Here is a 14,983-nt window from a genome sequence, read left to right as displayed (position 1 = left end):
GATTATTATTATTATTGTACAATGTTCAGTACCATTTGTAACTGCTCAGATACTGAAACAGTCAGTATCCATATGCAACCAGATTGTGATAACATTCAGTCTTGGGCTAATATGTGGCAAATAACATTTGGATTCACACAAGTGCCAGGCAATGACCATCTCCACCAAGAGATAATCTAACCATCTTACTTTGTCAATCAGTAGCATCAGCGGCACTGAATCCCCCACTATCAACATCTTGGGGTTACCATGAACTATACCAACCATATAAGTACTGTGGCTATTAGAGCAGGTCAAAAGTTCGGAATCCTGTGGCAATTATCTCACCTCCTGACTCATAGAGTCATAGAGGTTTACAGCATGGAAACAGGCCCCTCGGCCCAACTTGTCCATGCCGCCCAGTTTTTACCGCCAAGCTAGTCTCAATTGCCCGCATTTGGCCCATATTCCTCTATACACATTTTACCCATACAACTGTCTAAATACTTTCAAGAAGCTATGAACTTGTACTCCTAGATCTCTTTGATCTATAGCTCTCCCAACACCCTACCATTAACTCAGTAGGTCCTGCCCCGATTTGATCTACCAAAGCATTCACACCATCTACAAGGCACAAATCAGGAGTGTGATGGTATACTTGCCTGGATGAGTGCAACTCCAACAACACTTAAGATGCATAATATAATACTGGGCAAAGTAGCCCATTTAATCCATTAACTTGAATATCACTCCCTGCTGTAGCAATGCACAGTGGTAGCAATGTGTACCATCTACAAGTTGCACTGCAGCAACTCACCAAGGCTCGTTCAACTGTATCTACCACCTAGAAGGACAAAGGCAGCAGATGCATGGGAACAACAACATCTGTTACTTTTTCTCCTAGCCATACACCATCCTAACTTGGAATTATATTGCCATTTACCATCATGGAACTCCCTTCCGAAAAGCATTGTGAGCGTACGAACTCCACATGAACTGCAGTTCCCCACCACCTTCTCCAGGGCAATTCTGGATAGGCAATAAATGGGTGATGCCCACGTTCCATGAAAGAATTAGAAAAAAAGACTTCAGTTTTTCAAAATTAAAGGAAGCAAAATGGTATTGGCGCTGTGACAAATTCCTGCTGTTTTGGGGATTGAACAGATACCTCTACTTGTCCCTTACAATTCCACAGGACATCAGAGGAAAAGACAGGGTCAAAAAGCTCAATTCTCACTTCCCTTGATCACTAGAGACTGACGCACTGAGTGAGGTAAGATGGAAGGAACTCTGTGGAGCTAATTATATGTGGGGAGAGGGAGAAAGATAAGCAATGGAAGAACTGTGAAACCAAAGAATAAATTGTAATGTAGAGAACAGTTGGCAGGAAAACAGTTTTGCAAAGCTGTTGTTATGGATAAAGAGGAATGTATGTGCCTGATTTTCCAAGACACCGTCCAGACTTCAGAAATAATTAATCACAACATTCTTCATTCGAGAGAAGATTAGGGGCTGGTGATTTACAGGCACTAGCACCAGCAATATAAGTGGATTTTTCAGTCTGAACTAAATGGGTATCCAAACTCATCTCATATTATGTCATGTTAATCTAGACATACCACTCTATATCTATCATTTTTACTAGTTTCTCAAATGTTCAAATGCTGTGGCCCCAAAAGTCCCTCGTCCTTTCAACATATACACAGTTTAGGTTCCAGTATTGTATTGGACAGGTAGAAGGAGTTCAATGGAAATGTGAATAAGGTGGGTAATTATGATTAGAGCTGTTTGCTAGCGTGCTGTGTAAATACCAATGTAGAAATTCTGGTTTTACAGAATAGCTCATTCCACTTCCGAATGATTACTCCCAGGTTGAAATATTCATGCAATTGGTCTGTTGGAGGTGGAGCCTTTGCCAACCTCTAAACAAAATCTACAAGCAGGACAGGGCAGAATACAGTACCCCATATATGTGGTGAGACCAGAAATACCTTGCTGGTAACTGTTGGAAACGAGGCTTATGCAAGGGATTATGAGCTGCAGATGGTATCTGTCTGGGATTGTGAGCTGAAACACTTTTTTTTTAATTACAGAAAGTGTGGCACCTATGTGTCCAAACAGCTGCTGTCTTTGAATGTGTGATTATATCACTTTGTGCTGTTCTTGCCCCTTTCCGTAGACTACATGATCAACACCTTGATTTGACAATATTAAGCAATGCACATAAACAATTTGAATATGTTGTGCATAAGGATAAACAATTGGTAAAGCACAGTGCTTTCTCTCAGTAATGTAGCATGATTACAGTAAAGTGCAGCTCTGACACATTGATGTATCATCAATTGGACTCGAGTCGTGAAGTTCCAAATATCAGGCTTTAATCAACTAGTTGTGTGCCCGGCAGTCGACTTACAGAGAAAGGCCGACTGCCGGGTCCTACGGGTTCTTATACCCCGCCTCGTAGGCAGGACTACTTGCCTCTCGGCCAATGGGTGAGTAGTCACACGACAAGCCTCAACCAATCAGCAGAGAGGCACATGACTGACCTGAGCCAATGGGCAGCAAGTGCTCTGCACCAATGGCAGATAGGTACCATAAACCTCCTAGTCATACCAGTAAATACATTGAAATCAAATCATATTAATATACATACTTTTGCAACCTTTCATTGTCCAGTAGATTTCTTTCACACACAAGAACAGAGGATTCTGGAAAAACTCAGCAGGTCTGGCAGCATCTGTAAGGAGAAAGCAGAGTTAATGTTTTGAATCCTTTTGAATCCTCATCAGAACTAAAGAAAGGGAAACTGTGTTAGATATTAAAGTGTAGCTGTGAGAGATTACAGCAAAATGTAGGGGGGCTGCAGGTGCATTGCGTCAATGCATGCATGGGATATTTAAAAGAAAGGGGTTTAAGATGGATGAGAAAGGTCACAATCAAAGCTGCTGAACTCATTGGTGAGTCCCGTAGGCTACAACACGCACACCCACGTTGAGATTTCTTTCTCACCCGCAACCAGCTTTGGGCCACAGTGACAATTTTGTCACCTCCACCCACGGTGCTTCTAATTGCAGAATGGTTTTCATCACCAAAACAGAATAAATCTTCTTTACATAATCTCCTGCAGCAGGCCTCCAAAGGTATCATCTGTTGTTATCCCATGCCTTCCTCAGCCATTCTTGACCCTTCAGTTGCAGTCCTTTATGGTAACCGTGACTACATGTGATAATTATTGGTGCCTCTGATAATCCAACCCATCGTGTTGTCAGCACATCATGTGCTGAACTAGGATGGCAAATATATATTAGAGTGAACAACTCTTACTGGACCGGATCAGCATTAATCTCCCATTAGTGACTGTCAAGCACTTATTGAACCCATAAGCAGCAACCAGATCCAAAGCAGTGCCCCGTGTTCTGCTTTAAATGGTGGGCAGAATCTCTGGCCTCCCCGCAGCATGTTTCTCAGTGGCGGCAGGCGGCGCGCCATTTGCCATTGACTGCACCCCACGCCACTGGAAACCCGTGCGGCAGGGATGCGCCATCAGTGGGACCACAAGATCCCGCTGGCATGAACGGCCAGAGAATTCTGGCGCAATGTTTCTCAAATAGACCCTCTCGTAACAATGTGAAATTTACTGTTTTTCAGATTTTATAGATTATCAAAACACAGGGACAAATTTTTCAACCCATTAAATGTCTCTTTGTTTTTCTCTACGTGTGCCACCTAGTCAAATTCCACTCTCACCACACAGCGGTTTTTTTCTAGCTACTATCCAGTTTCATTTTAAAAATAGTTCTTCAGTACAAGTTTGTGGCTCCTAGCTATGGTCTTTATAACCGATATTGGCCGGGATTCTCCGAGCCTCTGCGCTGCAATCACGCTCGGCACGGGGGCGGAGAATGAGGCGTCAGACTCGCAATTGGGTCCGACGCCTTCCTGCGATTCTCGGGAATCGAGCGGTCGATGCACCGCCGATCGAGGGCCGTTGAAAGAGGCCCCTGTGGCGATTCTCTGCTGGCTACTGGCCGAGTTCCCGCCACCGTGGTTCACTCGTGGTTCCACCCGGCGGGAGCACGGGCCACTCTGGTGGGGGGCGGGGGGATCTGTGGGGGGCCTTCTGGGCAGCCTGGCTCATGATTGGGGGCCACCAATTGACAGGCGCGTGCAGCGCAATCTTTGGCGGGGGGGGGGGGGGGGGGGGGGGGGCTATATTGTCAGGGCCAGACCGCTGTGTGGGTCCGCCATGTTGTACGGACCTGCAGCTGGAAGTGCAGGGCCCCATATCAGCAGCCGGAGATGTGTGGACTATACTCCGGGGCCCTGCTAGCCCCCTTCAAAACGGAGAATCACTCTGGACTTTCTCCAGGAAAGTCCAGAGTGATTCGCACCCGTTTTCTCGCAGGCGTGGGAACATAGCCCCATTATCAGAGAATTCCGCCTATCATTCCTCCCACACCTTGCCTCAATCTATTATTACAGCCAAATGAGTAATTTTGAAATGTAGTCAATATCATAATCTAAGAAATAGCTCGCCCAGTTTGCACACCGCAGGATCCCACAAACAGCAGTGTACTATTGGCCAGATCATTTGTTTTTTGGAGCTAAACTTTAAATCGAGGCCGGGAACCCAATACCTGCATGAATTCCAGGTGCCAACCCCACATCTGAATTCTGTCACTCTCACAACACTATTTTTAAATGCTAAAGTCCTATAGGGCAGGAGGAGAGCTTGGTGTGCAATCAGTGGTTCTGAGCACCTTCAGAGGGAGGCAGTACATGAAGGAGTCAGTGGCAAAGGCAGGCAGTAACCATGCTGAGGCCTGTCGCTGTCTTGCCAAATAGAGTAGGCAGCTCATCAGAAGGCCAGAAGGACAATGGTTTGATAATTAGGGCAACCCGGCCAAACTAAGATAATGTGCATATTCTGCCGCAGATTACCCAACGGTCCAATAACTTTTATCTTGACAAGAAGAATTTGGTTTTGGTCCCAAGGTGAACTCGGCATCCGTGAAATAACACACACCAGACTGTTGAGGTTCACCAAAATCAAATTCAAGAAATGCCTTCCCAAATGCCCCAGATCCCCAGACGCACCTTCATCAGTTCCTATTTTCCTTATGTTCACTGCAGCGGGGGCTGTGGAGTAGCATGTTCATGTCCTTTGCATTTACTAATTCCCCAGTCAGATATAAACCCCGTGGTACTTTTGCCTTCCTATTTTTCACTGACTGTTTCAGCTTGGGCATTGAGCTAAACGGTCAGGGGAACACCATCAGTCTGGGTAGTTTTGCTCAGTCACCTGGGATGACACTCTTACATGCTTTAAGTACCACACTGATATGTTAACCTACATTGTTCACAACTTCTGGAATGGGATGGAAACAATGATACTTGATTGCTGAATTTTGTTGGTACATATTGACACTTCATCTCAAGCCAGCCCAAAATACAACAGGTAAACTCTCCACAAAAGCAATTTAGTGCGGATGCTGGAAGTACTGAGGCAACAAGTGTGGAGAGAGAAACAGTCAATTTTTCAGGTCGGCCTTTTGTCAAACAAATTCTGCACCATTTCCTAATGCTAGGCCCCTCTTTCCGATCACACGTCCTCACTAATAGAAAGTGGAACATAATCTACTCTTAATTTTACAAATACATAAAAGTGCCTCACCTGTTTTCACTTCTTTTATGTTTTGCCTGAGGGGGTGTTAAATGGCAAAGTGACTAGATCAGCTGTGTTACGGGAATTTAATTCATTGCATGTAATGGGAGAATATTTCAGCTTGTAGGAGGTCAGCACGAAAAGAAAGCTGTTTGATAATGCATTAAAAAATGCTGCCTTCAATGGGAAACAGTTTGGGCTTTGCTGAAACTTGCTTTGTTGTCTGTTGTCCATCAGATATACATTTGCAGCAATGTGGTGGAAGCCCGGCAACAGATAATTGAACTTACTCGGCAGCTGGACTTTATCCCAATTGACATGGGAACCCTGGATTCGGCAAAGGAGATAGAAAACATGCCCCTGCATCTCTTTACCCTCTGGAAAGGCCCGGTGCTTGTGGCAATTGGCTTATCCATATTCTTCTATATATATTCATTCATCCGAGACATTGTTCACCCCTATGTGAAGAACAAGCAGAGTGACTTCTATAAAATTCCAATTGAAATTGTGAACAAGACCTTGCCTGTAGTTGCTATTACCCTCCTCTCACTCGTGTACCTAGCAGGATTGCTAGCATCTGCTTTTCAGCTGAATTCTGGAACTAAATATCGTCGATTCCCTGCCTGGTTGGAAAATTGGCTGCAGTGCCGCAAGCAGCTGGGGCTTTTAAGTTTCTTCTTTGCATCTGTTCACACAGTCTACAGTCTCTGCCTTCCAATGCGACGCTCAGAACGGTACTTCTTCCTCAACATGGCTTATCAGCAGGTAAAACAAAAGATTTGAGCCTCTCTTCTTTTCAAATGCCTCTGTTGTTGACCTTATTTCTTCCTTCTATTTCCTGAGATTATGTTACCCAGCTAATTTTGTTCCCCTTTTCACCCTGGCACAGGGCCATGCATCTGCTGTGGTCAACATGGCTGGGCAATTGTCCAATTCCCAGGGCATTGTTACCACTGGTTTGAACTAATTTTCACAACACATAGTAAGGTGGACTGGTGAAAATACCTGAGCAGATTTCTGCTTTCCCCTTCTGCCCAGCCTGTTCCACTCTCCCATTAGACCCAGGAAAGCAAAGAGTGGTTTCAGTTCTCTTTCAGGACTGTAACCCTGAACCCTGTGTGATCAGGTCTTCCTGGCTGCAGATTGGAGGGGTCTGGACAGAACAGGAAACACTTTTGCTACTCGTGAAAGGATAGAGAGGGCACTGATTAAAAGTAATTGTCAAAAGAAGCAAAAATGATTTGAGACAAAACCGTCTGCAGCGAGTGGTTCGGATCTGGAATGCACTGCCTGAGAGTGCAGTGGTGGCGGGTTCAATCGATGAATTTGAGAGGGAATTAAGTAATTATTTGAAAAAAAAACAAGCTGAAGGGTTATGGGGAGAAGGCAGAAGAGCTCATTCAGATCCTTAGTGGTGATGTGATGACTGAAATGGCCTCTTATTTCAACTGTGATTCTGTGGCAAGCAGGTCTCAAATTGATCTGAAAGTTCAGGGGATGACTGGGGTGAAGTGGTGCCAAAAATAAAGAAGCCTAACTTACAGCTTCAGTTTCCTCTTGGGACTCCTCCCTGCATATCCACCAGTGAGCAGAGCCTGGAAGCAGGTTAACAATGCCTCTGCATTGGGTCACCCAGCTAAAGTAGGAGAAAATGAAGTGGGCAACTGGGATCACTTTCCCTCCCATCATTTAATACCTCCACCTACCTGCACGAAAGGAAGTGATCCCAGTTTCCAACTTCATTTCACAGGAGAAATCAGAGGATTGTGTCAAATGAATGGAGGGACCCAACAACCTGGATCCCATCCATTCGTGACCTTTACACCTTGGGAACACTTTGTTCTCCAAGCACCTCAACCAGAAAAATCAGATGTACAAATTATCCTGAGATCTTACTTGTGCCAGTGCAGTAAAATAAATAACCAAGCCAACAAATGCAGGGAAAAGTATGACATGCGATATCCTTGGACAGTATGTTCTCAAAGAATTGGCCCAGGCAATTGCAAATCTGGTGCCTTCATGGACTTCAGTTTGGAAAGATATATCCTAGACTATGTTTATTTATTAAAAAATAAATCTAAAGTACCCAATTCATTTTTTCCAATTGAAGGGACAATTTAGCATGGCCAATCTACCTTTCCTGCACATCATAGAATCAGAATTTACAGTGCAGAAGGGGGCCATTCAGCCCATTGAGTCTGCACCGGCTCTTGAAAAGAGCACCTTACCCAAGTCCACACCTCCACCCTATCCCCATAACCCAGCAACCCCACCCAAAACTAAGGGCAATTTAGCATGGCCAATCCACTAACCTGCACATCTTTGGACCGTGGGAGGAAACCGGAGCACCCGGAGGAAATCCACGCACACACGGGAAGAACGTGCAGTCTCCGCACAGACAGTGACCCAAGCCAGTAATCGAACCTGGGACCCTGGAGCTGTGAAGCATTTGTGCTAACCACCATGCTGCCCCAATCTTTAGGTTGTGGGGGAGAAACCCACACAAATATGGGGAGAATGTGCAAACTCCACACGGACAATGACGCAGGGCCGGGATTTGAACCAGGGTTCTCAGCGCCATAGTCCCAGTGCTAACCACTGCGCCACCGTGCCGCCCTGACTGTGTATATTTTTAACCATAGAAACTATTACAGCTGAGATCATTCATCTGCTCAACTATCATCCCCACCGTGGCACTTTTTAGCAGACATGACTGAATAACAATCATAAATAAGAACTTGGGATATTTCCTGTGAGCCCCATTCACAATAGTAATAATCTTTTATTACTGTCACAAGTACCCAGGTTTGATTCCCGGCTTGGGTCACCGTCTGTGCATCGTCTGCACGTTCTTCCAGTGTCTGCGTGTGTTTCCTCCGGGTGCTCTGGCTTCCTCCCTCAAGTCCCGAAAGACGTGCTGATAGATAATTTGGACATTCTGAATTCTCCCTCAGTGTATCCGAACAGGCGCCGGAATGTGGCGACTAGGGGCTTTTCACAGTAGCTTCATTGCAGTGCTAATGGTAGCCTACTTGTGACAATAATAAAGATTTTTAAAGGTAAAAAATTAGTGTCACAAGTATGCTTACATTACACTGCGATAAAGTTACTGTGCAGGTGGACGGTGGTGCCTGTATTGTCATCCAGCTGAAGTCTGTGAGCACAGTGCAGAGCAGATGCAAAACTAGAAATTTCCTTGTCCAAAAAAAGAAAAATACTGTGGTTGCTGGAATCTGAAACAAGAACAAAGGATGCTGGAAAAACTCAGCAGGTCAGCCAGCATCTATTAGGAGAGAAACAGAGGGCTGGATTCTTCCGCCCCACCCGCCGCAAGTAGGCCACGGGCAAGACGGGGATAATCGGCCTTGGGCGTAATTCTTCAGTTGCCAGGCGGACGCCGCCGGAGAAGTACACCCAGAGTTAAGCTTTCAATTCCGAATACTTAGACTAACTTTAGTAACTTGAGGGAGTCTTTTGTGCTTAGACTGACTTTAGTAACTTGAGAACACCGGTGGTAAATGAACATTAATTTATTACCTATTTACAGAGTTCTGCTCAAAGAAGCATAGCGCGCTCAGTCCTTGCTGGGCGAACTAATCATACCAGGCTCTGCTTTGGGCCAGCTTTTATATTAGTACTTAATGAGCCCCTGCTGGTGGCTCATACTCCCCAAGTCTCATGGGGAGATCAATGATGGTTTCCCCTTGGTTCTCGTGGGGGTTATGACACTGAAGAAGAATATGAGGACTCAATAAGGTGAACTCTGTTTCTCTCCTAATAAATGCTGACAGACCTGCTGAGATTTTTCAATGTCCTCTGTTCTTATTTCCATGTCCATGTAGTTTGGCTATACCAGGCTATGTATTTACTCACTAAGTCATGCAACAGCTCTCTTAATGTAGATTTGAACATGCTAATGTGGAATATGTAGGTAAAACTAAAACTCCTGAACCATTGGGAGAAATCCCAATAACCTGGTCCAACATTGTTCCATTGTTGCAGAAGGAGGTATCAAGCAGACTGAATATTTTGCAACATATCGAAGGTGGCACAAAAATCGGTGGGACAGTAAGTTGCAATGAGGAAATAAGAACCTTACAAATGGATGTAGATAGGATAGGAGAGTGGGCCAAAATGTGGCAGGTGGAGTTTAACATAAGTGTGAGGTCATGCATTTTGGGCAAAAAAATGGAAAGGCAACTTATCTAAATGGGGATAGACTTTGGGCTGCTCCATGCAGAGGGATCTGGGTGTCCTCGTGCATGAGTTACAGAAAACGAGCATGCAGGTGCAGCAGATAATAAGGAAAGCAAATGGAATGTTGGCATTTACAGCAAAAGGAATTGAGTATAAAGGTAAGGAAGTGTTGTTGCAATTATACAAGTCATTGGCAAGACCGCACCTGGAGTATTGTGCAATATTGCATTGTAGAAATATTACATCCCATGCATTCTAAATATTTGTTTATAGACCGTATCTGTCAAATATTTGTCTTCAGATGTCTTCACCACTTGGGCAGTAAACTTGAAGGATTGAAAGGAACACCTGACTGTTACAGAACTTGACCAATTACACTCTTTCAATCGATTGAATAACGTTCAGGCTATTCACTCAGATTGCTGTCCATGTGATGAAAGTGGAAATTTTAACTTTAAAAAAAAATTTCAACTTTTAACAATTAACGCATTAAAACAAAAGAGAAAAAAAGCTGTAGATATCAATGTAAAACAGGTGTAGCACATATCAGAAGTCATTGCAAACATAAGAGAAAATGAGACCTGATGAATTGGGGATATCATCCCTCATGTGTTTATTCCATGGATACAAGATCTTTCTGCACCAAAGCAAGATTCAGTCAACAATTAAGTTACATAATACCCATTGCTTCAAAGAAAAATAACAGGAATTACACTGATACCCACAACGCAAAAGGCCCAAGGTTAAGAAGGATATCATCAGATCCCTGCCGGAATGGGGGAAACCCATATCAGAGAAGATGGGGCCTTCAGGGCACCTCCAAAAGGTGCGGGTGAGGGAACCCTGGGAGGGAGGGTCAGCTTACCTCCTCCCAGCACCGGGGACCCATCCCGACAACCAGGACCACATAGAACAAAGGGGTAGGGCTACTTAAAAGAAAAAAACATAGATGCTCTGATCCAAATGAAAAGAGAAAAAGCAAGAAAAGAAAAAAGCCTGGAGGATGGGGGGAATCTTCCTTAATCACAGCGAGACAAACTAACCCCACCAACTCCAACACTCCACCCCTCTCCCCCACTTACGCTCTGCTCATCTTCCTTCAAAATTAGGATAAAGATCTGCACAAATCCCACATTCTACATTCGGCTTAACATGATATAAAGTTGTTAAATCAAGATACTCAACGATACGACTAACACACCCACATTATTTACTTCTCTGTAAATGGTGGAACCAATGACAACATCAAGCAAACAACAATATGATCAACAGGGAGCAAAGTCCAGGATAACAACCGAGATGCAAAAATGCGAGGCAGTCCTCAGGATAAAGACTTCGTCACAGGCACACAAAGAAAGCCAAGGTGAAGAATGAGGCAGGATCAGGATCAATGAGCACGTTTCAGGATCTCTCAAGGATTCCAACGATCAAAGCATGAGACACCATTACTTATACCATTCCATCTCACCAGAGCCCAGGTGGCCAACAACCCAGGCTGTGGCCACGGGATGATGACCCGACCAACCCCTCATGATGGACATCTGGAACTGGACAACACTGGTCCACGAGTTGGCTGGCCACACCAACCCCAGGGCTCAAAGACAAGATTAGGTGTGCTCCATCAAATTCTCTAATGCAGGAATGTCCTTGTGCTCCTCCAGTACATCCATAAAAACACTGTGCAACTCTTGGAATTGGGCTCCGACGACTTGTACCTCAGAGCCGAGATCTTCAGCCAGGGCAGCATCTTTATTGGCAACCATCATCTGTTGATGCACACCGCACCATCAGGACGGGAGCCCCCTGAAAAGCAACTGTACCACTAAAGGCAGGGCTCCACCTCAACTCCTTCCAGCAGCAACAAACAAGCAAGAATTTAAACATTCTAACTTGGCTCCATTGTGCAGAAATACTGAACAACAATTTTTGGGATATAGTTAACACTATATAAACCAAGAAAAGACCAAAAAGAAATGTGCATAAGGATAAAAAGTTGGATTCAAAGATGAGCAGCGGTGGAGCTCATGAAAACACAACCCCTCCTGCGCTCACATCATGTGCCCCCCACAATTATGTCATTTTAATGGTTTGTTTTCCTTCATTCAAGTAAATGTGTCAAAGAGAAGTGTTGCGTTTTAATCAGCTGGTTCCTGATGTATGCGGCCAGATGCACAATGCCAATGGGGTAAGTTGCAGCGAGGCCAGGCCCAGGGGTTCCCGCCACCAGCCAGTGAACCGGTTTGTTGGCACATTCCACCTCCAAACCATTTTCGAAAAGGCTCATTGGGGCAGAGGGAACAGCTATCTTTCCTAAAGTGGCAGGGTAGTGTTAAAGCTAAATAAGTCACGCTCGTGAAAGGATGAAGAACAACAGGGCACAGATTTAAAGTAATAAGTAAAAGACTTTGATTTGATTTATTGTCACATGTACCCAAGTACAGTGAAAAGTATTTTTCTGCGGCCGAGGGAACGTACACCCTATGTACATAGTAGACACGAGAATAATCAACAGAGAACATTGACAAATGGTACATCAACAAAACAGTGTTTGGTTACAGTGTGGAACAAGGGGCCAAACAAAGCAAATACATCAGCAAGAGCAGCATAGGGCGTCGTGAATAGTGTTCTTACAGGGAACAGATCAGTCCGAGGGGGAGTCGTTGAGGAGTCTTGTTGCTGTGGGGAAGAAGCTGTTCCTCTGTCTGGATGTGCGAGTCTTCAAACTTCTGTACCTTCTGCCTGATGAAAGGGTCTGGAAGAAGACAATGCCTGGGTGGCATATAGAGCAAAAGTAATACGAGTGGAAACTTTTTTATGCAGAGTGAGATTAAGGTTTGGAATGCACTACATGAGAGTGTGGTGGTGGCCGGTTCTATTAGAATTATAGAACGGATACAGCACAGAAGGCCCTAATACATTTCAGCTAGCTTTTCCCGATAGCCCTGCATGAAAAGGCTTTTCCTCATATCACAATTTTTGCAAATGACCTTATCTGTGCCCTCTGTTTCTCAATCCTTTCACCAATGGGAACAGTTTCACCCTGTCCAGACCCCAAGATTTTGAACTTCTTTAGCAAATCTCCTGTCAACCTTCTCATCTCCAAGAAAAACCATCCTAACTTCTCCAATCTATCACCTAACTGAAGTTCATCATCTCTGGAACCATTCTTCTGAATCTTCTCTGCACCCTAACTAAACGCTTTCTTTCCTTAAGTGCGGTGCTCAGAACTTGACACAATACTCTAATTGAGGCCAACTAGTGTTTTATGCAGGTTTACTACAATTCCTTGTTTTTGTTCTCTTTGCCCATACATATAAACTTCCGGTTCCTGTGTGCTTTATTAACCATTCTCAACTTGTCTTCCCACGCTCAAATGGGTTCCTCTGCTTCTGTTTCCCCCTTAGAATGTACCCTTTATTTTATATTGCCCCACCCCATTCAGCACACCAAAATAAATCACTGCACTTCTCTGCACATTCCACAGTCTAAGTCCTTTTGACAGTCATCACCTTCCTCCTCTCAATACTTTAAAATTTTGAGCCACAGCAAATTTTGAAATAGTGCCCTGAACACCCAAGCCTAGGTCATTAATATTTATCCCGAAAAGTAGGGCTCTCGACACTGGGGAGCCCTAATGTCTACTTGCCTCCAGACCAAAAATAAACTATTCGCCACTATTTTATTTCTTGTCCGTCAATAAATTTCATATCAGTGCTGCTACTGTCCCTTTTAATCTGTTGATTCTGTGCCAATAACAAAAGCCTTTTGGAAGAGATTGAGCATTGTACACCATTATGAGCATTACACTTATCAGCCCTCTTTTACTTCATCAAAAAGGTCAAGCAAGTTAATTAAAAACAATTTGCCCTTAATAAAAAAAAAAAAAATCATGTTGTTTTCCTTAATTAATCCGATTGACTCTTAATTTTGCCCCAATTTATCATTATTACTTAAGGGCCCTCACCCATGTCCACTGGAATTTTCCTGTCAGCAGGCGTACCTCCAGTGATGTCTGAAGCACAGCCAGCAGAAGAAAGTGCCTCTGCCAGCAGACCAGAGACCAACTCTCCAGTAAGCTTTTAAATCTCCCCATCCCACAGATGTCATATTACGGTCATTATTTCTGCAGATACAGGGCATCTTGCAAGTTACGTTTCCACTCCAGAAGCCCCACCTGGCAGCTGTCTTCCTATTTTAATATTTTGAACAAGTTGTGTGAAGTTACCTCAAGTTGGAAGCACCTTCTCTCTCTTTTACATGCCAAAGATTCAGTCCAAAGATGTGCAGTTCAGGTGGATTGGCCATGTTAAATTGCCCCTTAGAGTACGAAGGTTGGGCGGGGTTGAGCTCGGGTAGGGTGCTCTTTCGGTGGGCCGGTGCAACCCAATGGGCTGAATGGCCTCCTTCTGCACTGTAGGCATTTACTTGTAACACAACTCAAAAACACACTTCATAGGTATGCTTTCTATGTCCCTTAAGTAATGTTTTGATTTTTCCTGGACCCAGTCCAAAGTGATTCTTGGCTCCCAAGGATTTGCATCTATTTTGTTACTTTCTCAGCTTGGTAACTTTTATCCGCAAAACTGTCTTTCAATGGTAAGGGTTTAATCTGGTGATTCTCCCTCTAGTGCAAGCAAGGTGAATATTCTAGCCTTGTTTCAAATCATCACAGATTTGGTCCTTTCAATCCAAGCGTGAGCTACCACCCACATTCTGGTGTAGTGAACAACAAGGACTTTTGGCATCCATCTGCTCTCCCGATCCTGGCAGACGTCAGCTTCTGCCTTTGTCTGTGCATTTCAGAAATATCTTTAGAAACACTTACCCTCTCAAAGCCCATCTCAGTGGCAACATAAATCATATGGGCCTCGTATCCAAGTAGAAATACTGATCAGCTATCCTTGTGACCGCAATTCTCTTTTATCTTGGAAGTGAAGGGACAGATTAAAGCAAAAATGCTTAAAACCCAATATCCTCAATACATACCTGGGAATCCAGAGACCAGCAGTCTAACCACTGTAAACACAGATGCTGCTACCGTTGTATCCAAGTATGGTATCCAAGAGGTATCCTCAGACCTTCGGGCCTCCATTTAATCATTAGCACCCAGGCCTGTTTTTAGGCAGACCTCACAATCGATCA

The 14,983-nt window shown here is 44.3% G+C and overlaps 1 protein-coding gene across 7 annotated transcripts in view; it reads left to right on the top strand.

Annotated features, from left to right (window-relative positions):
- Nucleotides 1-14,983, top strand: part of steap2 (STEAP family member 2, metalloreductase) — a 101,889-nt gene that overhangs the window by 69,519 nt on the left and 17,387 nt on the right. For all 7 annotated transcript variants that reach the window (XM_038798020.1, XM_038798014.1, XM_038798019.1 and 4 more), the window contains one exon: nt 5,882-6,409. In XM_038798020.1, coding sequence (XP_038653948.1) covers nt 5,882-6,409 — 528 coding nt within the window. The remainder of the gene's footprint in view (nt 1-5,881; nt 6,410-14,983) is intronic.

The sequence above is a fragment of the Scyliorhinus canicula genome, chromosome 5 (genome assembly GCF_902713615.1).
Source record: "Scyliorhinus canicula chromosome 5, sScyCan1.1, whole genome shotgun sequence".
NCBI lineage: Eukaryota > Metazoa > Chordata > Chondrichthyes > Carcharhiniformes > Scyliorhinidae > Scyliorhinus > Scyliorhinus canicula.
The sequence above is the reverse complement of the archived record's forward strand: the minus strand, read 5'-3'. Positions and strand labels throughout refer to the sequence as shown.